Raw genomic sequence first — 22,243 nt, forward strand, 5'->3', positions numbered from 1 at the left:
GGTTGACTGATGGTGGAGAGGTAAGCCAGGGAATGATTTCCGATAGTGGTGAATGAGGTAGGTGGCAGGCAGGGCAAGCAGGCAGGAACTAACCACAGGTGGTAGGCTGGCAGGAAGAGAAGTCCTGATCCCGAGTGCTGTGAGTCTCCAAGGAGTGTTCATTAAAGTGCTGAGGAGTAGCGATATCAAGGTGAGTTTACTTGCAAAGAGGCACAAAGAAAATCACAGGAATTGGCCTGATTACCACGCAGCAAAGAGAGACAATCTGGCAAAGACTGGAGCTCCTGCTTGTAGGGATGTTATGCTCGAGCGGTCTGCTCGATCACGTGTCGAGCATGTGACACGGAAGTGTTGTGAGCATTGTCTCTGAGCATTGATTCAGCATGCCAAAAGTCACGTGATAGACCAAACGAGGCCTCGTTACGTCATCAGCGCGTATCGAGCAGGAAGCGGGATCTTTGAAGGGACCAGGCTTGTCAATCTCTCAGATTCCAAACGCTGAGGAGATCGCAGGTTTTTCAGAGGAGATTCTGTAGCGATTGTTCGACATTGCATTTTGAAAACAAATTTAGGAAAAGAATCACATCAGCATGAGCTTATATTGAATCACATTTAGCTTTTAGAGATTTGGGGAAACAAACGTCTGCGCGAGACGCCGTTGCCAGAGTAACTGCTGAAGGAGCTCGGAGTATGAGAGAAGGACGGAGCAGGTGGTGCCTTTAACATCACAGGTAAGCTTAATTCCCCTTTCTTTATATAGGTGTTTTTTAAATAGCCTTGCAAAGAGCAGACTTTAAAGTTAATCATAAACTTCAACCAGAAGCATCAGAGGAAACGTTTCAGTCTACAGCTGCAGAGAAAAACCACAACCTGCAGGACCTTAGACACCAAGCTGGTTTCTGATCACCATCAGCAGAGAATTTAATGATTTTAGACTTGGTTAATTACAATTTTGTTCTTGTGTTTCTTTCAGGTGCAACCTCTCCAAAGCTGGAGAGTTAGTGTGCTAGAGGAGGAGCAGACTGAAGTCTGACAGAAAATACGTTTTTAAATAAAAATTTATGACACATCACAATGTTGCCAAAGTTTTTTTTTTCTCATAATACATTTCAAGATTCAAAGTGTCTTTGTCATTTGCACAGTAAGGAAACAAGTTTCCCTGAACAATGAAAATCTTACTTTGCCGTCCAACCTGAATGCCATAAAACATTATAAAATAAAAATAAACAATTAAAAAAAAAACTAGATAGACGATAAAAAAAAAACTGAGTAAATAATCTATGTACATAAATGTGCAGTGTGCTATAAACTGTTGTTCCACATTTAACAACGATCAGCTATACAAAAGAAAACAACTCATGAGGTAGACGAAAACACGCATTTGCAATATCTATTATAAATAATAAGACACATAAAACAGTAAACAATTTTATTACAACTGTATAAAATAACTAACACAGTCACTATACCCGTTGCACAAACACTCTTTCCCTCATGCCTTCCCACTGAGTAACTACTATCATTACAGATTGGTTTACTTAAGTTACACCACAATTCAGTTACCTAAACAAATGTTACCTAATACCCCTCCTTGTTATATGAACAACAGAAAATAAATATTCACTTGGATGGTAGATTACGTATCTTTTATTGAACACGTATTCAAAGTTCAGATAGGAATGACAGATGTGAGATGTCAACGCTGTCCTTCTGATACATCAGACTCCCACAGCCAGCAGATGGAGCTCTTTGGTTTGGTCAAATGATTCAGAACACTAAGCCATTTTCAAGCATTTGGGTCAAAGTTGGCTCGATGATTCATGAGGCCTCGCTTTCACCATCCCTACCTGCTTGTCCCTAAACAGCAGGGAGGAGAACAGGATGACGAGGAGGATGATGAGCTGCAGGTGGTATCAATTGAAGCTCCAGACTCCGCCTTGAGTCCCCATGGCAACCTGCTCAGCCCTACCTGCAAACTCAGACACACACAGCAAAACCATGACAACCACTCCCTCTCAAGCAAAAAAACTGTGGCACATCCACACTTTCTCAAAAACAAAAGGAAAACTTTTTCATTTTTGTTTAACTTTGGATAAAACAACACTTTTTTTCTGTCTACAAATGTTGGCAATATTGTCCTTTTTTTATAATGAGCAGGAATATTTGGGATAGAACCTTTGTTACATTATCCACATTACGTTTTACTTGCACTGTCTAATTTAGAGGCAATTGCAAGAATGCAGATGTTTTATATATAAAAAAGTTGGTGCTATGTTCAAGCACTTTGTCACTTTATTACAGAAACAGAAATGTAATCCGTTAATGTGACACTAATAAATATAAAGACTAATTTTGAACATATTGGTAATTTTTTTTTTTATTTCAAATCATGTTAACATTAATATACTCTTTTCCTGGAGGAACAGCTGCCATTGCATAATGTGGTATTTAATAGACATAAATGCTGTTTAAGGGGAAGTATTCGAAGTATTTAAAACACAGTACTAGAATTAGGCAATGTAACGGAATACGTTACAAAATACATTTTAAAGTGGGTATTCAGTATTCTGTAACTAAATATATTTAGGATGCATTTCCCCCAACACTGTATGTGACACAAAAAATCATTTCAGAGGGCAGGTGCAGCTCTTACAGATTGTCTGTGTCCAGAGGATGATGCCACATTTTGTTTCAAACAGTCAAAGTCTACAGATAGTTTCCTAAATCGTTTTTATTGCAAGAAAAAAAATCCACCATTAAATGTGTACCAAGCAACTAAGTCTATCCTAAATCTTTTTTATAATGTTATCTACCATTCACTCTGTATCAAGTATGTAAGTAAGGTAATGAAGACAGAAAGACAGACGACGACCTATTTAAAATTAAATGCAACATCGTCGTTTATCGTGACATTTCATAAAGATACTGGCATGTCCATAGAAGCCTTTGAGGGAAGGAGATTTAACGTCTGTGGACACTGACCGCTGCTGGTTTAACGTTTGTGAACCCTGACCACTGCTGGTTTAACGTTTGTGGACCCTGACCGCTGCTTGTTTAACGTTTGTGGACCCTGACCGCTGCTGGTTTAACGTTTGTGGACCCTGACCGCTGCTGGTTTAACGTTTGTGGACCCTGACCACTGCTGGTTTAACATTTGTGGACTCTGACCGCTGCTGGTTTAATGTTTGTGGACCCTGACCACTGCTGGTTTAACGTTTGTGGACTCTGACCGCTGCTGGTTTAACATTTGTGGACCCTGACCGCTGCTGGTTTAACGTATGTGGACCCTGACCACTGCTGGTTTAACGTTTGTGGACTCTGACCGCTGCTGGTTTAACGTTTGTGGACCCTGACCGCTGCTGGTTTAACGTATGTGGACCCTGACCGCTGCTGGTTTAACGTTTGTGGACTGTAATGGAAAATTTTATACACATAACCCTTATAGTTTGTATTCTACACTTTGTATTGTTAAAAACCCTTGGCTTGTGGTTCACTGAGGGAGGAGAATGACTGTGTACCCAGATAAAGATTTAGTGAGCTCCCCTTCCCCCTTTTACTTCTTGACATTCTTTTCTTCCTTGTATCAGGCCGTGAGGGGTTTACTACAATGACCTTCGACCTCGATGTTATCAGCTCATGCTCTGGCTCTATATTAACCAAGCAAACATGTACCTCCCCAGACTCGTGCAGCCAAAACTTCTTTGACTGTGGGATTCTCATTGCTGATCAGCTCTTAATTAAATACTTTGTTTGATTCTCACTTAGTGTGTGACCTTTGATAATAAAATTCCACTACAGGACCCTGACGGCTGCTGGTTGGGACTTTGCAGGACGACAAAATGTTGCTCCATTCTTGTCTCTCCTAGACTGACGGAGCTCAATAAGCCTGCAAGCTGCTTTCACAACAATGCGCCATCACAGACATGATCTAGCGCATCTACAGCCCGGCATCCGAGTTTCTGTTGCCATGGTTACCAACTACTGTTTGGTCAGCACAATAATTTACAACAATAAGGCAATTTGACCGGAACTTCTTTCATAGGTGTCCATTGTCTTGTGTCTTGGGGATCTGATCACACTAGGAGCCAGCCCACCCATGTCCACAGACACCCCCCACCTCAACCACCCAGTCAAAGGCGCTCACTGCGGCAACAACCCACAGACCAAAAGATCCCCACTGAGGAAATCACTGGGGTTAAATAAATAAATAAGTACATGAATGAATAAATAAATTAATACACATAAAGAACTTCATAAAGTGGTAAAACATTAATAAAATAGATTAAAAATAAGATTACATAAAATAAAATTATGTAAAATAAATTAAGATCAAATAAAATTTAGTTATAACCTAAGTTAAAAAGGTTTTGAGCCTCTTTTTAAAGGCATCAACAGTCTCTGCAGCTCTGAGGTTCTCTCGCAGGCTGGTCCATAGATGAGGACCGTAGTAATGAAACGAGGCCTCGTCCTAGGTTTTGGTCCTTACGCTTGGAACAACTAAGAGGCCGGTAGCAGAGGATCTCAGGGTCTGTAAGGGTTCATAATCTAAAAGTAGATCTGATAAATAAGAAGGTCCAAGACCATTAAGACATTTATAAACTACTAAAAGAACCTTAAAATCAACCCTGAAATGCATGGGGAGCCAATGCAACAATTTTAAAACCTGGTGTGATATGGTCCCGCCCTCTGGTCCTCATCAGAACTCTGCCGCTGAGTTCTGAAGTAATTGTAGGTTTGAGATGGAGTTTTTTTGGAAGACCAGAGAGCAAGCAGGGCATTGCAGTAATCTAATCTACTAGAGCATCAGCACCTCGGTGATGGCAAGAGAGAGAAATGGGCGACTCTGGCGATGTTTTTATGATGATAAAATCCAGTCTTTGTGACATTTCTGATGTCTGGAATAAAATCCAGCTCAGAGTCAAAAAGAACACCTAGGTTTTTCACACACTTAGAAGGATTGAAATTATGTAATTTTGATAAAATGATCTCTCTCTTTTCTTCAGGACCAATAATTAAAACTTCAGTTTTGTCATGATTGAGCTGTAAGTTTTCAGCCATCTATGACCTTATATCTAAAATCCAGTTTAAAAGAGTGTTAACTGGCTCCAGGTCATCAGGAGACACAGCGATGTAAAGCTGTGTATCATCAGCATAGCTGTGGAAATCAATGCCATGTCTCCTAAAGACATCCCCAAAAGGCAACATGGACAGATTACAAAGAAGTGGGCCTAGGATTGATCCTTGGGGAACCCCACATTGGATTTTATGGGTCTTTGAGGAGCATGTATCCATACTTACATAAAATTGTCGATCTGTGAGATAGGAGTAAAAACATTTAAGAACAGTACCTGAGAGCAGCAGACTTCTGAGTCTGTTTAATAAAATCTGGTGATCTACTGTATCAAAGGCAGCGCTTAGATCCAGTAGAACCAGGACAGAGTCTAAGTTAAGTCTAAGATCATTAGCAATCTTTAAAATGGTGTCTCTGTACTCTGGTTTGTCCTAAAACCAGGTTGACATTTTTCTAAAATATTGTGTTTATGCAAAAACCCATGTAATTGCATAAAGACAAGTTTTTCAATAACTTTACTTAAAAAATGTAAGTTGGATACAGGTCGGTAGTTATCAAGAATGTCTGGATCTAAATTCCTCTTCTTCAGAAGCGGCCTCACCACCGCCGTTTTAACGGCGGCAGGAAGACAGCCGTCTAAAGGGAATTAATTTACTATGTTTAAAAGCTCAGGCACAAAGAAACCATAAAATGTTTTTAAAAGGGATGTTGGAATTGGGTCTAAAAGGCAGGTTGTTATGTTAAGTTGGGAGAAAACTTGACCAAGCATCTTCGTATCAACCAGGACAAAACTCTTGGTAAATTCTCTTGTAAAATCACACATAAAATGTTCATTGTGTGCTTAGTCTGTGAGAATACGATTTAAAAAGTTACAACTTCAATAATTATAAATACAAAATGTATTTTATGATTACGGTTTCTTCATTATGGGTAGAGTGGTCCTGATGGGTTGTGTTTGAGCGCCTTGCATAGCAGCTTCTGCCATCAGTGTGTGAATGGGTGAATGTGATGTATAATATAAAGCACTTTGAGTAAAAGCGCTATATAAATACAGACCATTTACCATTTATGAATTTACAAACAGCTGTGAAGAAACTGTCAGAAATACATGGCGGGGTGTGAGGGACCGAGCTGACGAACACAAGAACACAGCTGGTTTCAAAAAGGAACGGGTTTTATTTACCCCAAAAATACTGAACTCACAAAACACATTAGGGCCCTTAAAAAAGGTCAAATGAACAAAACTAAACAAAAAAAGGGTAACTCAGAGTAACTTTAAACTAACTGTTAACATGTAACCCAAAGAAACCAAATTTACATAACAAGAACCAAACTGACCTAACAAACATGAAACAAAGGGGAACTTAAATACTGGCTGATCAGACCAGTCTAAACACATGAGGGGTTAACAAATACTAACAAATAAACTAAACAAAGAAACAGAACTTAACATTTAGTTTACTTATTACTTAAACAAAATGAATTACCAAAAATGAAACAAGAAATCAAACCACTCAAATTAACAACAACAACAAATCTAAACGGGGGCATCTCCTGGCCTGGGTGTTCCTGGCTCTAGTCCCGAACATTGCACATCAAGCCCCGAATGTTTTTTCATCCCAGAAGGAATACGTTTACATTCCCTCAGTCGCCTCATGACATTAAAGAAGATGGTAGTTTTGTAATTTCCTGGCTTATGTGAATGCAACACAGGTACAATATGACCAATCACAGAGGAATTTTATGGAAGCGGGGCCCAGCGGGGCCCAGCAGGGCCCAGCGTTTTATCCTCTAATCTGTTATTTTGAGATCATCATCAGTGGTCAAAAATGGACATCAGACGGTTTTTTATTTAGAGAATCGAGACAACTTTTCAGTTGTGGTCGCTGCCATGGGCAGCAAGACTCTGGCCAACACACGAAACAGGTAAACCACAAATAATTTAAACCCTGTAAGTCTTAAAATTAAACGAACATTAGGCAGATCATTCATGACAGTACTTGATACTTCGAAGGTTAAGCTAGCTGTACTAAACCGTTAGCCCTGCCCTTTTCTGTTCTACACATTTGCATTAAATCCAGTGAAGTCTACGTATTTCACTGGTTTACTCGCTACTGTGAGTGTGTGTGTGTGCGCACGTCCACGTGTGCATGCGTTTGTGTTGTAGTAGATGGAAACGGCTTTCCCATTAGTGTTGGATGTTTGGTTTCTAGATGCTGCTTTAGTTGAGATATAGACAGAAAAAGAACAGATTTATTATAATGTTATTTACTGATGTTTTTGTTTACCTCCAGGTCACTGGCTCGTCAGTAGTTAAAGAGTTTTAAAGAGTGTTTTACATTTTATGTTGCTCACAATAGATTTATATTTGAAATACAAAACCAGTCTTTCATGGTCTCACCTTTGTGTGGGTGTATACTTTATGTATTAATGAGGTTGGTGGTTCTTGTATGTGTGTGTTGCTCCAGGACAGGCGTGTTCTAGACTGGGAAGAAAAAATCAGAGTATACCACTAGTTTAAACTAAGCTATACTACTGAAACAGTAGTAATGGTAAAGATGGAAAACAGCAAGTGAAAGAAGGAAAGAAGGGAAATGATGGAAGGAAAACAGGTGATGAAGCCTGTAGGGAAAGAAGGAAGAGACAGATGAGATGATAGAAAGGGACAGTAAATACTACACCATCATGTTTATTCTGGAAATTGCAAGTTTCTGAAAACAGTTCACGTTCATCATTTTGTTGCAGAAGATGTGCACTAAAGAGCAGGTTGTGGAGATAAACAGCAGATGTCTGGAAAAGTAAAAGTTTAATACGGATTTTAGAGATCTTGTTTACATTGTCACGTTTGAGATTGAAAATAAATACATATCGAAGCACATATTACAGTATTTGGCTTTAAACAAAGTGACACAATGCTCAAGAAGCTTAAATAAAAAGCTGTTTTTACTGTGTTGGTTCACTAAGATTTCTTTACGAGGGTGTGGGCTCAGCCCCCAATGTTCCCAGGTCCAGGAAACGCCCCTGATATAAAATGAAAAAATAATAAAATTAACCCTTGATGAAATGAATATATGAAGCAATAATGCATAATAAGTTAAATTTCTTCCACACTCCCTACAGCACACATCCATCCTGTGTACTAAGCTCATGCTTCCTTACGGTGAACGGAGCAATCTCGGCCTCTTTTGGTTCTGTGGTCCATCCCGTGTGGACCATTTCTCTCACTTGTGAGAACACTGGATCTTTGTCTGTCCATATTTTTACTTGGTCAGCAGTTACAAATGTTATATCCGACCTCTCCAGCATGAGAACTCTCTCCTGTGGTTCCTCTTTTTGGTTTGTTGCCGATTTTTAGGGGTGTCCCTATCCAATACTGATATTGGAAATTGGTCTGATATTAGCCAAAAAAATGGTATCGGCCTACATAAAAAATCTCAGATATAACCACAACGATGGGGATAAATATTGCTGAGAGGAATTTCTTATTGAGCCAGTTGGCTGACGACATGTTTATTCTGTGAAATGCTGCAGCAGGCTGTTAATGTTATAACTTTCTTCTCCAAAGCTTCTGTCTTAGTTTGAACCTTAATAAGTGTGTTCTGTTTCCTTTAGGAACTTGTGCTGTGACTTCTATTAACAATATATTTGTTAAAGATCAAATTAATTGTAGGTATAACTGTTTCTAAAGATCAAACAGACAGAACAAATCTTAATTTTTGCCCAATGAGAAAGGGTCGGTTCTCTTGTCCAAGGCTGAAGGTATTTATTGGCTTGTATATGTATATGTATATGCTGCAACAAAACCTCAATAAATAAAAAATAATAAAATAAAATAAAATAAATAAATAAATAAATAAAAGTAAATCAGTTATCGTATAATTTTCTATGGAAAAATTGTTTGCATTACATTTGAAAAGCAGTTGTTGTCAACAGCTGTAAAAATGGTGGCCTTGACTTTTTGGTTAAAGGAGGGGGTTAAAGAAGTTTTAAGGAATGACTCCTCCATGTGGAATTTTATTCCTAAATTTGTTTTTGACAAAATTGGAAGAATGTCTTTCTTACTAATGTGCAGCTGCAAAGTTAATAAGCTTCCAATTAAATAGTCTGATTTTCATAAGCAAGACTTACATGCCTGGAAACTCATTTACAAACATAGTTTTTCTTCACATAAGTACTACATCTGGAATAATGAGGATATATTACATAAAAATATGAGTATCTTTCTCAAATTTTGAAAGAGGTATTTTTTAAGTAAATCAGTTGATGTCTCCAAGTGGTCATTTTAAGTTTGAGTTTGTTTCTCATTTTCATTTTCCGGTCCCAGAAAAAAGTGCCACATCAGGCTGTTCTGATCCTAGTGAGACCTTTTGTGGGAAAATTAATTTTTCCTCATCTTAACAGAAATGACACAAAGCTATCCGTGATCTGTTTCTGAATGATACTGTTACAAAAACTTATGTTCCCACCTACTGGAATAGGTTTGTGAAGGATGTCCCCTGGGTCCAAGTTTGGACATTGCCCTATAAATATTTTATAAATAATAAGATTGAGGAGGTATCATTTAGGATTTTACACAAATTTTATCCAGTCAAACATTTTCTCAGAGAATGTGCTAATGAAATTGGATATTAATTGTACTTCTGTGCTGTTTGTCCTGGAATAGTTCCTCATATATTTTGGCTTCCCTCATACAGCAAAAGACTCTAGAAACATGTTTCCATATTTTTTAATGACAGTTTGTTGGAAGGTTTTTCTTTGTCTTTTGAACATTTGGTTTTAGGATTTCTAAAATATAACAAAAAAGTAGAACCGAGAGCCTATGTGATCAGCTTATTTATTATTATGGCCAAATTCTTTTTGCACAAGTGTAAATTCTCTCAGCAGAAGCCACTTTTCTCAGTGTTTCACAAAATGTTTGTATCGTATGTTAAAACAATTTACAAGAAGAAGGCAAGAAAAACTACGGCCGTATGTACAACATTAAATTTGTGTCCCACGTGAATTGTGAATCTTTTTCTTTTGTAGTTATTTGTCCTTTATAATAGTTTGTTGTTCGTTGTGTCTTGTTTACTCTTTATTTTCCTTTTATTGTTTATTTTCTTGTTTAGTTGTTAGATAGATAGATAGATAGATAGATAGATAGATAGATAGATAGATAGATAGATAGATAGATAGATAGATAGATAGATAGATAGAAAGAAATGGTGTCAGGGAGTCAAGTGCACCTCTAACCAACCAGCTGACTGACAGCAGCAGCTGTGTGTGTGTGTGTGTGTGTGTGTGTGTGTGTGTGTGTGTGTGTGTGTGTTTATATCCTTTCCCTCCACCCACTCCGAACTAGACTGTTTTCTCTTCGCGAGAACAGACCATTAATCTCTCTGTGAACTGATCGATGAACTGATCAGTGGGTCATTGATCCTCTTCCTGATCTGCAGCTCTGTGAGGACTTGACGAGGTAAGAACAGTTTCAGATGTTTGCTGGATTTTGGTTCTGGTTTTGCTGCTTCTACAGCTTCACAGTGACTCTTAGTCGTTAATCAGACAGAGAAAACCTGGACATCTTCAGAAATATCTTTTTAGGTGTAAATGTAAAACTGAAGAAAGTTGAAAATGGACAGATAATTTAATGGCAAGCAACACATTCTTTTCTGCTCACATGAGCGTTAGTAATTTTGGGAAACAGGATAAATAGCCAGTCTCACTAAAAAACAGGAAGCTCCATTTATTAATTTGTGTGCAGATAAATGAGATTTTACGGAAATAACTGCAGAGAAATATAAAGTCTGTCCAGAACTGACAACTGGAAGCTGATGTTTTGCAGCGTCTTTATTAAGAAATGTCTCCTGAGATTTCAGTCACAGCTTTAAAGCCCCATAACCGGTCGAGGCAGATGGCCACCCTCCCTGATCTGGGTTTAGTTCTGGTTCTGTTTCTGCTGGAGTTTTTTCCTTTCTACTGTCGCCTGCCGGCTCGTGCAGCTCAGGATGTGCTCAAGTCAAGACTCGATGCAGTCTATTGGTTTTCTTAGCTAGGCTATTAATTATGAATTGGTTTGTATGAGTACTGATTGGATGACAATGAATTGGCTCAAACTGATTTGTTTGTAAGGTGCCCTAAGATGGCATTGTTGTGAATTGGCGCTATATAAATAAAGCTTAATTGAATTGAATTGCTGAATTTGGCAGGTTTTTACGATGTGGCGCTCCTAATGAAGACTAATTCAGCATCCGTGTAGCATCTTGTCTCTTCTCTGAGCTCTCTCCAGCCAGTAAAAATCAGTCTGATGTTGACTTGTGTTGCGTTGCGTTATTGTTATAGGTAATTATGTTGAAGTTTGAGGGTGACTGAATTACCCTGTAGGGATAAATAAAGTTGTCTTTGTCGTTGACTTGAATGCCCTGTGCCCTGCAGATCCCTGCGGGATAAAAAAAAAAGTTTGGATGTGCAGTTTTTCAGCTTTGAGATGCTGCAGAGCAACAACAGCTACAGAAATGTACGTGATGAATGTCAGCGTATCATGAAAATGGGTCAGAAAGTTATTTAGTGTTGTTTTAAAGTTTGTTTGGTCACTGAAATCTGACCTGTAAAATAACTCTCCTACAGGTGCCGCTATATTATCCTTATCATTCTCAAGGGTTTCCTTTAGGGAGACATTAGGAACCAGCATAGAGATGCTTCTACAAAACAGTCTTCATCCTTATAAACATCATTTTACTGTTTGCTATGGTGACATGTACACAGTACCAAACCCTGTCAGCCATGTTTAAGATGCAGAGCTGATGGAGACCCAAAACTGTTTAGTGTTGATCAGCGGGAATCATGACATGAAGCTGTGTTCATGTCTGTGGTCTGTGGGTGGGGTTGTTGGTGTATAAGGAGATATGTGTTCAGGCTGGAAATAGTGATGTTCTGTGTGAAAGAAGCTTAATGCTGGTTATAAGATCAGTTTTCATTCTTTTTTATATGTTGATCCAGGTCTTTGTTTCAACCTGCAGGAGTTTAGTCTCAATACAGAGTCCTTGTCCCCGTGTAGAGATAACACAGCTGGACAACAGAGGCACATCACGCCTGTACAGATGGAGTTCAATAGGATCATCAGCATCTGGATGGTAAGAGTAAAATAACATCTGGACAGGAAAGGACAGCACATCAAGGTCCAGGAGTGTTTCAGCTGGAAGAACATCTGGAGAGTCCACCAGGACACAGAAAACTTCACAGCTGAATGTAGCCTCTGTCTGTGAACTCCACCTCAGTGTCTTCGTTCTAGCTCATGGTGTGATCTTTGCTCTGGTGAAGAGGAAGCTGGAGGGAAGGATGGGAGGGACCGTGTGTAGAGAGGAGGTGAAGGAGGAAAAGAGGAGGAGTCTGGGGAGGGAGGACAGTCTGACATCGGCCGACAGGATCCGACGATTTACCGTCAGACAGTTCGGATACAACGTCCTGATCCTGGCTCGTCGCGGACTGCAGGTACAACAGCTCCCCCTGCAGGAGGTGATGGTTCTGCAGCCATTCAGATGGAAACATGACCAACACATCAAACACTTCCACCAGCTGGAGGGTTTAATTGCCCTTCTTTGTCTTTAGTGACGGTAGAAGCAGTGATGTATCAGTGTCTTCATCCTCTAACCTCACCTCGTCTATTCGCTTTTTTTCTTCTGTTCTTTTGTATTTTTCCTGCAGGAGGTGCCATATGAACTGTGGGAGCTGCTAGAGCTGGAGAAGCTGAATCTGTCTCTCAACAGTCTGAAGGTTCTTCCTCCTCAACTGGCTTTGCTCTCCAACCTGGTGGTCCTCAACCTATGGGGCAATCAGGTGAGCACACCTTCATTCCTCATATACACACCTTCAAATAACATCTTTATATAATAAAATAAAACTAAATATAGATTGGGTATATTTATTTTTATTGTTATGTATAGATATTATTTGATTGATTGACATGTACTTGTGTTGTTACTCCCACTTTTGCACAACAATTATATCAATGGGGTCAAATAAAAAGGTTGATTGACTCATTTGTCTATTTGACTCATGGTTTTGGTTGTCCTCACACTGGATTTTCTGTCTCTGTCTTCTAAAACTTCAACTTTATGAGCTCCCTCACTAGTTTGAGACTGTTTTGAGATTGAGATATTACCACAGATTTAACATCTGTATGATGCCCTCTTCACTGCTATTGTTAGATTGTTAGAACAAAGAGGCAGATTGACTGAATTTATAATATGTAGATGCTATTATATTCCATCATTTCTTAATCTGTACTGGAAACACTTCAAAGAAAGAATGAATGTAAAATATTAATCCACAGGTTCTATGTTGTTTATTGTTTTCTGTTAGATGTTTTCATGTAGATAGATTACTTAAGACCTATTGTTAAAGTCCAGAAAATAAAGACATTTTTGTTTATGACTGTTTCATTCTGGATCCTACACTCCCCAAAATGCACCTGGAGCAAGTCCTCCAGCTGGTAAACAGACTTCAGATTATGTTTTCATGTACGAATATTTCTAATCACCGTCATAAAACTGAAACCAGCAGCAAATTTTAATGATTGAGTCTGTCTGCCTACGAGCAAGGCAGCGACCGCCCTCCTCTTCGAACAGCTGCCGTGTCTCCAGGATAAATAAAGGTTCTCATCCCCCCAGTAATCCACCAGGATCCAGTTTCTGTCTCTCCTTTCCTCTGCCTCCGTCCTTCAGCTTCAGCTGGACTCTGCGTCTGAGTTTAGTTTCCCTGTAAACAGGAAGCCTGATCTCAGTGCTTCACTTCTCATGTCTGCTGTCAGAGTTGATCTGCAGGATGTTCATGTCCTGTGTTTTCTCTGTGTTGTTGTTTGTTACATGCAGCTGACCAGCCTGCCGCCAGAGATCGGACAGCTGAGGAGGCTTCGGGTTTTATTCGCCTACAGAAATAGACTGACTGAAGTTCCTGAAGAGCTGGGAACCTGCACACAGCTGGAGGTTCCATCCATCCATCCATCCATCCATTATTTATCCATCCATCCATCCATTATTTTTCCATCCATCCATTATTTATCTATCCATCCATCATCCATCCATCCATCCATCCATCCATACATTATTTTTCCATCCATCCATCCATCCATCCATCCATTATTTTTCCATCCATCCATTATTTATCTATCCATCCATCCATCCATTATTCATCCATGCATCCATCCATCCATCCCTCTGTTAACTGGGTAATTTGAGGTTTGAAGATGACGTCAGCAGCATTTCAGGTCAATGAAAGCAGTGAAGGAAACCAAACATGACCTAATATCATCATGACATAATATCCTCTTTACACATGGTTTCCAAACCTTTAAAAAGTCAACAGTGTTCAGACAAATTATCAGAAACTGTCTGTAATTTAGACTCCACAGAAATCACTAGTTCTTTGTTTAATTTTCCTCCCCCCTGAGTCCACTGTAGCTCCCTTTTCTCATCAGCTGGAGGTGCTGCTCCTTTATTGCTCCTCCTCAGGAGAGGAGACCAGTCCTGTCAGCTCTTCGCCCCACTTCCCCCACCAACAGACACAAACATGAAGAAAGAAAAAAGGGAGGAACAATATATGTCCAGATGCCTCATAAGAGTTTCAGGGACTGTGAGAAAAAAAAACAGCACTGTTATTGTATTTAAAGCAGGTGTATTTGAGTCCGATGCTCACATTGTGGTGGTAAACCAGTCTGATCAGAGGACACCAAGACCAGGGAATGATGATCCTAAGCCCTGCACCACATTTGCCAGTGTTATTGGGTTTCCTGTACGCCTAAGTCTTAAGTAACCTTGGCCCCATCATCAAAGGTGGAACTTCACATTTTCTGGTTCTCCAATGTCTCTTATATAAACAGATTTGATTATCTCCTGTCACCTGATGGAAAAAACCACAGCTGACTTCCTCCATCTGTCTTCTGGTTAAGGTGCTGAGTTTGGCTGACAACCAGCTGTCCTCGTTACCGGCTTCTCTCTCCAATCTGACAAAACTGAGGAAACTCAACCTCAGTCACAACCTCATCACTCATGTCCCAGGCTGCGTCTACAGCATGAAGTCTCTGGTATGTCCTGATTGGCCAGATGCCACTTAGTGCCAACATGTCTTTGCTGGCATGCTTATACATGAACGGATGTTTAAGAGGTAAAATAACTTTTTATTTATCCTGTTGACTGTGAGATTCAGATGTTACAGCAGCAGCAAGTAGACAAAAATAATTAAAATATAACAAAAAACTTTACACTAAAGAAAATATAAATAAATAAATAATAAAATATTGTGTGCAGCAGATTTTATTTACAATAATAGAACAAAAAATTACTGGATGGCAGGTGTAATGCACATCATCTTTTTTTCTTTGATTTTGGACAAACTGGGTGGGAACATTGGTGAACGTGCTGCACCTGTAGAGGGGGAGTGGCTATGCTTATAAAAGCTTTCTAGGGCAGGCCTTGCTCCCTCTCTCTCTCAGGGTAGTTATTTAACACACCCACATACACATTATACCACCCAACTATTCATAGCACTGAACTGCTGACATTTTACATTTCCATACCCACTTTAATTTGTTCTGTTATAATTTCTGATAAAATTGATTGGGCAATAACACTTTCATTGTGTGGGCACCTCTCTTTTGTTACCCACTCGAATCAAGTTATTGATGGTAACACAGGGATTTGGAACACGTTGCATGATTAGATAAGACTAATTTAGTCATATGTAAAATGTTCACATTATGCATTAACATAGTCAAAGAGCAATAAGTACAACATGTGTAGCAGCCTGTGCCTAAAGGAGCTACTGAGAGGCCCCATGGTTTCATGGAGAGCAATGGTTCCCAACCTGGGGACCCCCCAAAAACAATAGGAGGTCCCTGAGACTTTGAACAATAAATAAATATAAATAAATAAATTTATGCTCATGCGGCATCTGAGTGCGGTTGTTTACGACGTAGCTGACCCTGGTGAGTTTGCTCTTGCACATGAGCGCAGGGGGTACGCATCGTTTTGGTGACGTCTTGCAGTTTCTACTCCTAACCTGAAGGTGGCAGCAGGAGTGGTGTCGGCCAGTAAACTCTCCAGGTTGGAGTTCTTTTGATGGTTCACTTCTGTTCAGTGGGTATTTTCTTTTTTAAAACAGCAAGGGCATCCAGTATGGTTCAGTGTCTTTATTAGCTTGTGGGAGATAATGAAGAAATATTTCGATCAGCCTGTCATCAACTTGATCCACTGGTTATTGTTTTTAAAAACGGTGGTTACCACACAAATTCAACAAGAACATCAAGATATCCAGCAAAATGTGATCCCAAACTGACCAAGCACAAGGGAGTACCTCCACGTAAGCGTCTGCGTAGCAGGGGTGCACGTCAGGTCTGGAAGGGGTGCTCGTCGAGCCTCTGGGTGGACTCTAGGCCTTGAGGGCCAGAGTTGGGGATCCCTGCTGTAGCAGGTTGAAGGTGTTGTCTAGGATTGATCTCAGCTTGGCCAACATCCCCCTTTCCCCTACTTCCTGTATAGTAGCCCAAATCCAGTTCTTGAGATCTACTATCCTCCAACTTTTAGACACATCCCATCTCCAAAACACATGAATAAAATGATTAGCTGCTTTCCAGGCCACTGCAGAGCTGAATGATATGCAGATAAGGGGAATTCAGATTTGGGTGTTTGGAGAAGGGATGCATCTAATAGTTGCACGATAGTAGCTCTTGAAGACTGGACTTTGGCACCCCTGCTCTACAAAGTTTGGTGGACAGGATAGGACATAACTGGCCTTCCTGATAAGCTTTTTAAGTCTGTTTTTGTCCCTCGAAGTGCTCCCACAGACCCAACAGACTACTTCATAAAACACTGCAGAAGCTACCACAGTGTCATACAATGTCCTCAGCAGTGTCCTGCATACAGCAAAGGAAAATCAGAAATCCTGGATATCAGCTGTTGGGTTAGTTTATATGTTTGATTCAAGTCTCTGCTTCCTCAGAAAACTTGGCTCCTACAAAGTAAGTCTTTGACTGCCAACTTTGATCAAAGACTCCAAGCAGAGTGCGTGATTGGCTTCTTTGATCAGAGTCTTGGATCAGTCGGCTATCAGAGTCAGAGATTAGAGTCAATGATGGCTGTCAGATCAGGGTTAGTGATTGAAGACTTTGATCAGACTTTGAGATCAGCTGCTTTCAGACAAACTGTTCTGGTTCTAGCACCAGCTCTATTCTGGATTTTCAAACCTCAATGCTTTCTATCAAACCAGAACTAAAGTGGGAGTAATCTATGTAAATAAAAGTAAACAGTTTAGAAATTTTGTTTTGAAAGTCGATGGTCAAGTCGTCAGGCTCCATGATAACATACGGTTTCCCACGTCAACAGGAGCTTACATAAATCTAGCCTTTAGAATTTTAACCAGTTACTAGGCGACATGGCAGCACAGTGGCATTCAGGCTTTATTCTAAAAGAATGGTTCCAGTGTTCGACCTAAGGTTGTCTGTCTGAACTTTATTTTCAGTGGGTGGTCTGAAACAATCTACCTTCTTCATCTGTGGAAGACCAACAGGGAGGAGTTCTGGGTCAGTTTCATCTTCTGTGGTGGCTGCTGCAGTGGCTATTCAGCAGCTCCAAAATAAATCTGTAACACTGTGTCAAGCTCCATTTTAACCCAAGTCTTCTTTACTAATGTTATATTCCTTCTTCACTTCCTTAAGTGTATTGATTATTTGTTTGTTTGTTTGTTTTTAACATTATCAATGCAGCAGTCTGATATTCAGGTGAACTAAGCCTCTGCCTGCTGATGACATTTTGGGTTGCGAAGAAAAAAATACTTTGTTTCGGTTCCAGTTGTGAACCCACTTTTTTTTTTTTTTTGGTCTGAATTGGTTTAAAATTACATTCAGGAACTGGCCCTGCCACAGTTCCTGGACAATGTCAAAGGGCTAAGATCTGAGTTGGTTGGTGATCTGAGTCGTTTCCTTTGATCGAGTCGGCTGTTGAAGATCAGAGCCAGTGATCAGAGTCCTTGATTGGAGTTGGTGATCTGAGCTGTAGAGTGGAGTTGATCAGAGTCTTTGATGAGATTCTTTGATTGTAGTCATGGATCAGAGTTGGCAGTCAGAGTCAGAGATTGGAGTCACGATCGGAGTCTTTGATCATTCATTGATCTGAGTCTGTGATTAGATGCAAAGTAAGGAATGAGTAATTACTGTTTGATCTGCCCACGTAAACCATGGCATAAACTATGTTTTCTCATTTTTAATTTTATTGATTTTTTTTTTTACTTTGTTTTGCTTATCATAAAAAATGGTATGAAGCATAAACTTTATGCCAAAACATAAAAAGAAACAGTACACATTCAACAATAGCAAGAGTCATTGAAAACAGACGTAGGATCCGTTTTAGAAAGGCGTCCAATGTATACATCATCTTTGGTTGTTCGGACTGAAGAAGCAAAGTCTATACATTGATGGATGCTACAAGTATTTTTTAGAAAAATCTGAACTGGTGACATCATTCATGATGTCACAGAATGAAGAAAATGAAACCTCTGCTCATTTAACTGGAAAACCTCCTCAGGTTCCCAGCAATAAACCAACTACTTTAGCACTTGAACAAGAAATTTTTTAAATTTTTTAAATCTGAAGTCTTTATTTGGCCTTTAACAAAATGAAAATAAATAAATAAATAAATAAAACAAAACAAAAATAATTAGCTTATATGTTATAATTTAATATGCTGGAACAATTACAGACTCACGCTGACAGACAGAGAAAATTTCCTCTACCTGATGCCAGATGCCTTCTTCTGCAGGTGTTCCTAGACGTGTCCTGTAACCGTCTGGAGAACTTGGCGGAAAATATCCAGGCTTTGGTGGACCTCAAGATCCTCATCATGGAGGGAAACAGCCTCCACTCTCTGCCCAGGGCCCTCTGCTTCCTAACCAGGTAACCACACTTAACTAGGTAACTAAACTGAACCCAGTAGCACCACATTAGCACCAACAGGCCACCAGTAAGATGTTAATCCTTTTGGGAGCAGGTGGGTGGAAGCTGCAACGGGTGGGATGCAAACAGCATCCTCTGGTTTCTAGTCAGTTAATGGGTCTGATTTTTATACAGGTGTAGAGACTAATGCTGCAGGTGTGAGGAGATGTAGGTTTCTGTGTCTTAAAGATAAAATAGACATTGTTTTGATAGAGATGTTTTGACATATTTCTGAAAAACTGCCAGGAAATAAAAACCCAGATGCAGAAACTGTTTCTATCAAATAAAAATGTTTTGATTTGTTTTCCTTCAGGTTGGAGCTGTTGAATCTGGACTTTAATGATATTAAAGATGTTCCACAGGTAAGGAGCTCACCTGACGATGACGATGATGATGATGATGATGATGATGATGAAGGTGATGTTGTGTGTTTAGGAGATGCACCAGTTGTCTCGTCTGGAGAAGCTGGCCTGCCATCCTTTGGATAAAGGACTCCACATCATCCACAACCCACTGCTGAAGCCTGTGAAGGAAGTGCTAGAGGGGGGGCTGAGCGCCCTCTTTAACTACCTGAAGGCTGGGTAGATTAAGGGCGGGGCTTGTAGATAACCTAAGAACTGGAGGTGAGACCTCCTAACTGCATGACTGGAGGCAGGACTTGCAGATAACTTGAGAGCTGTGGGCGGGTCTTGTTAATTACCTGGTGCTGGGTGAAGATGGGGTATATCATGGTAATGCTGCTGCTGCTGCTGCTGATGATGATGATATAGATGTTTATATTTTATATTTGGTTTGATTTAGAACTTTAATTGTATTTCACTGTCTGTGAGTCTTATGACAGACATGTTGATGTGTAATGTTGTGGATTTTCTGGTCACTGTATTCAGAAGGACTTTTAATGAACATCTTTGCACACTGAATTCAGTACAGTGCTTCATCTGATATGTTTTAAATGTAGAAGCACGTGTCCACTGGTTAGTGTAGCTTGAGAATGATCCCAAGGCTGCAAAAGTACCCTTCAAGAGTTTTATAAACTTGTCTGCAGCTCTCAGAGCTCTTCTTAGGCAACAGAGCTCATGTCTTTCTGTATGGATCTAAAGATGAGATGAACATCCAACATTGTTGAATGAGTCATTGATATTCCAGCAGCTAAACTTGATGTTATTGAACACAAGTAGTCAGTGAGTGGTTGGTTTGACTGTTTTTGTACTTTAAGTAGTTTGTTTTTAGGATAGTTTGCTGTCACTCCTTTAAAAACGTTATTTTTCACACCCCAATTTTCCCATTTTTATTGAAATTCAAACAGTTCAAAATCTAATTTTACTCTGAAATTAAAACATGAATCAATAAATAGTTGAAATGAATAAAGAAATAATAGAATCCACTATTAAACCAAAATGTTTTTCTGCACTTTTGACTCACCAAAGTAGCCACATTTGACAGATATGAGCTGAACAAACTTGAAGTATTCTTTCTACAATGAAAAAAATTGTCTTGTGAGCATTCTATTCTATTCTATTCTATTCTGTTCTATCATGCTATTTCTGTTATGGCTTTGGTTCTGCCAGACCTCTTTGTTTGCCATTTCTCTGTAGGTGACCTACACTTTTACATATTATGCTGATCTGTCCTTTTTTCATCATTAACTGCCTTTTCTTTACATTTTTATAGCAACACACTACTTTCTACATTATTATTCAACTAATTCTCCCAGTTGTATGGTACACAGTGTGTTCTAATGCAGACAGAAGGATTGCAAGTTATCAAGAAAAGATAGGACATCTGTAGAAATTAGCACCAATTTCAAGGTTTAATCAACCTTCATTGTTGCAAAACAGTTTAAAGTTGTTAAAAATCATTTCTTGTTCTCTGATAAAGACCTTTATCCAAAATGGAGAAATATATATTATTTTTCAGTTTTGTTGAGCTTTTTTTAGTTCCTCGCCTACCTTTGTACCAGTTCTATTTATCGGACTTGCTTGAATTTAAATTTAAAAGTGAAAAATTGGGGTTTTCTAAAATCAAGCTGCTACTGTTTATTTTATTTGTAGTAAATTCTGATCAAATTTGTCACAGTAAAAAAGTTTATTGTATTAAAATAAAAAGTAAGGATTATTTAGATTATTTTTGGTAATTGCTTAATTGTTTTAAATTACTTTGCCCAGTTAATAATAATAATAATGATAAACTTTTGGTTCTACTGTGTGTCCTGCAGGGGGTGCTACAGCATCAGAGACCCCCTTGAGTGAAGCAGTTTGTTGTATTTATCTCATGGTCGCCATTTAAAGCTCCTGGCGGTCACACACACAAAAACACTTTTATTCACTGAAGACATGAAAACCGAATTAAATGTTCAGCCTCGCTTGTTTCTTTACTCAACACTCAGCCTCCTTTTCTGAACTGTTGTTTTCTCTCCATTCCCAACAGATAAACAGGTCCACGTGCACTTCTACACTCAAACACACACGTACACACGCACACACACACACACACACACACACACACACACACACACACAGTTTTATACACTGAAAATAAAATGGACTTTTGAAAGAAAGAAAGAAAGAAAGAAAGAAAGAAAGAAAGAAAGAAAGAAAGAAAGAAAGAAAGAAAGAAAGATGTTGCTGATGATCAATCAGCAGGGGGCAGCATGTGAACTTGGAAGCCGCAGAGTCATGACTGCAGCACGCGCTCCGTTTCACGTTCATTCCGATGAACCCGGGCAGATTCTGAACAGCAAATCTGAACTGAGACCAAAACCAAAATAACCGAAAATGTATCAAATGTTTTAGTTACTATGGTTTAAATATTATTTAACTGTTAATACTTGAAATACTAAACAAACAAAAGTAAATAAAATTAGATTTATCTTTTTATTTAATGATAAAAATGTAAAGAAAAATAAAAGAATAAACAAAAAGAAAAATGTTGAATGCCATAATGGAAAATAAATATTAGAAAATTAGATTATAGAATACGTTCTGTTTAAATACAAGCAGGAAACAAGAGAATACAAGATAAAACTATAAAAAAGCAAATATAAAATTAATAAGATTCAGCACATAGAATTATCCACACAGACACAAAGAATAAAATGCACAAATATCACGAACATTAACAAAATGATCAAAACTCAAATATAAGAGAAAGTAAAAATTATAATTATACAAAAGAAGTTTCTAATAAACTTTTCATAAGTCAAAGACAACAAACAT

General features: G+C 39.0%; 1 protein-coding gene across 3 annotated transcripts; it reads left to right on the forward strand.

Moving 5' to 3' along the window:
- Positions 1 to 10,391: 10,391 nt before the first annotated feature.
- Positions 10,392 to 21,396, forward strand: LOC121628468 (leucine-rich repeat-containing protein 30-like). 3 transcript variants are annotated; one of them, XM_041967495.1, is made up of 9 exons: positions 10,392 to 10,526; positions 12,067 to 12,180; positions 12,339 to 12,538; positions 12,752 to 12,883; positions 13,918 to 14,031; positions 14,994 to 15,128; positions 18,856 to 18,989; positions 19,342 to 19,390; positions 19,464 to 21,396. In XM_041967495.1, exons 3-9 carry the CDS (start codon positions 12,386 to 12,388, stop codon positions 19,611 to 19,613), a joined length of 867 nt encoding a protein of 288 aa, XP_041823429.1. In that variant the 5' UTR covers positions 10,392 to 10,526; positions 12,067 to 12,180; positions 12,339 to 12,385; the 3' UTR covers positions 19,614 to 21,396. The 3 variants fall into 3 exon arrangements, with proteins under 3 accessions (XP_041823429.1, XP_041823428.1, XP_041823430.1); XM_041967494.1 differs by having other exon boundaries at positions 12,067 to 12,538; XM_041967496.1 differs by lacking the exon at positions 14,994 to 15,128 and having other exon boundaries at positions 12,067 to 12,538.
- Positions 21,397 to 22,243: the final 847 nt, after the last annotated feature.

This window comes from Melanotaenia boesemani, chromosome 18 (genome assembly GCF_017639745.1).
Source record: "Melanotaenia boesemani isolate fMelBoe1 chromosome 18, fMelBoe1.pri, whole genome shotgun sequence".
Taxonomy (NCBI): domain Eukaryota; kingdom Metazoa; phylum Chordata; class Actinopteri; order Atheriniformes; family Melanotaeniidae; genus Melanotaenia; species Melanotaenia boesemani.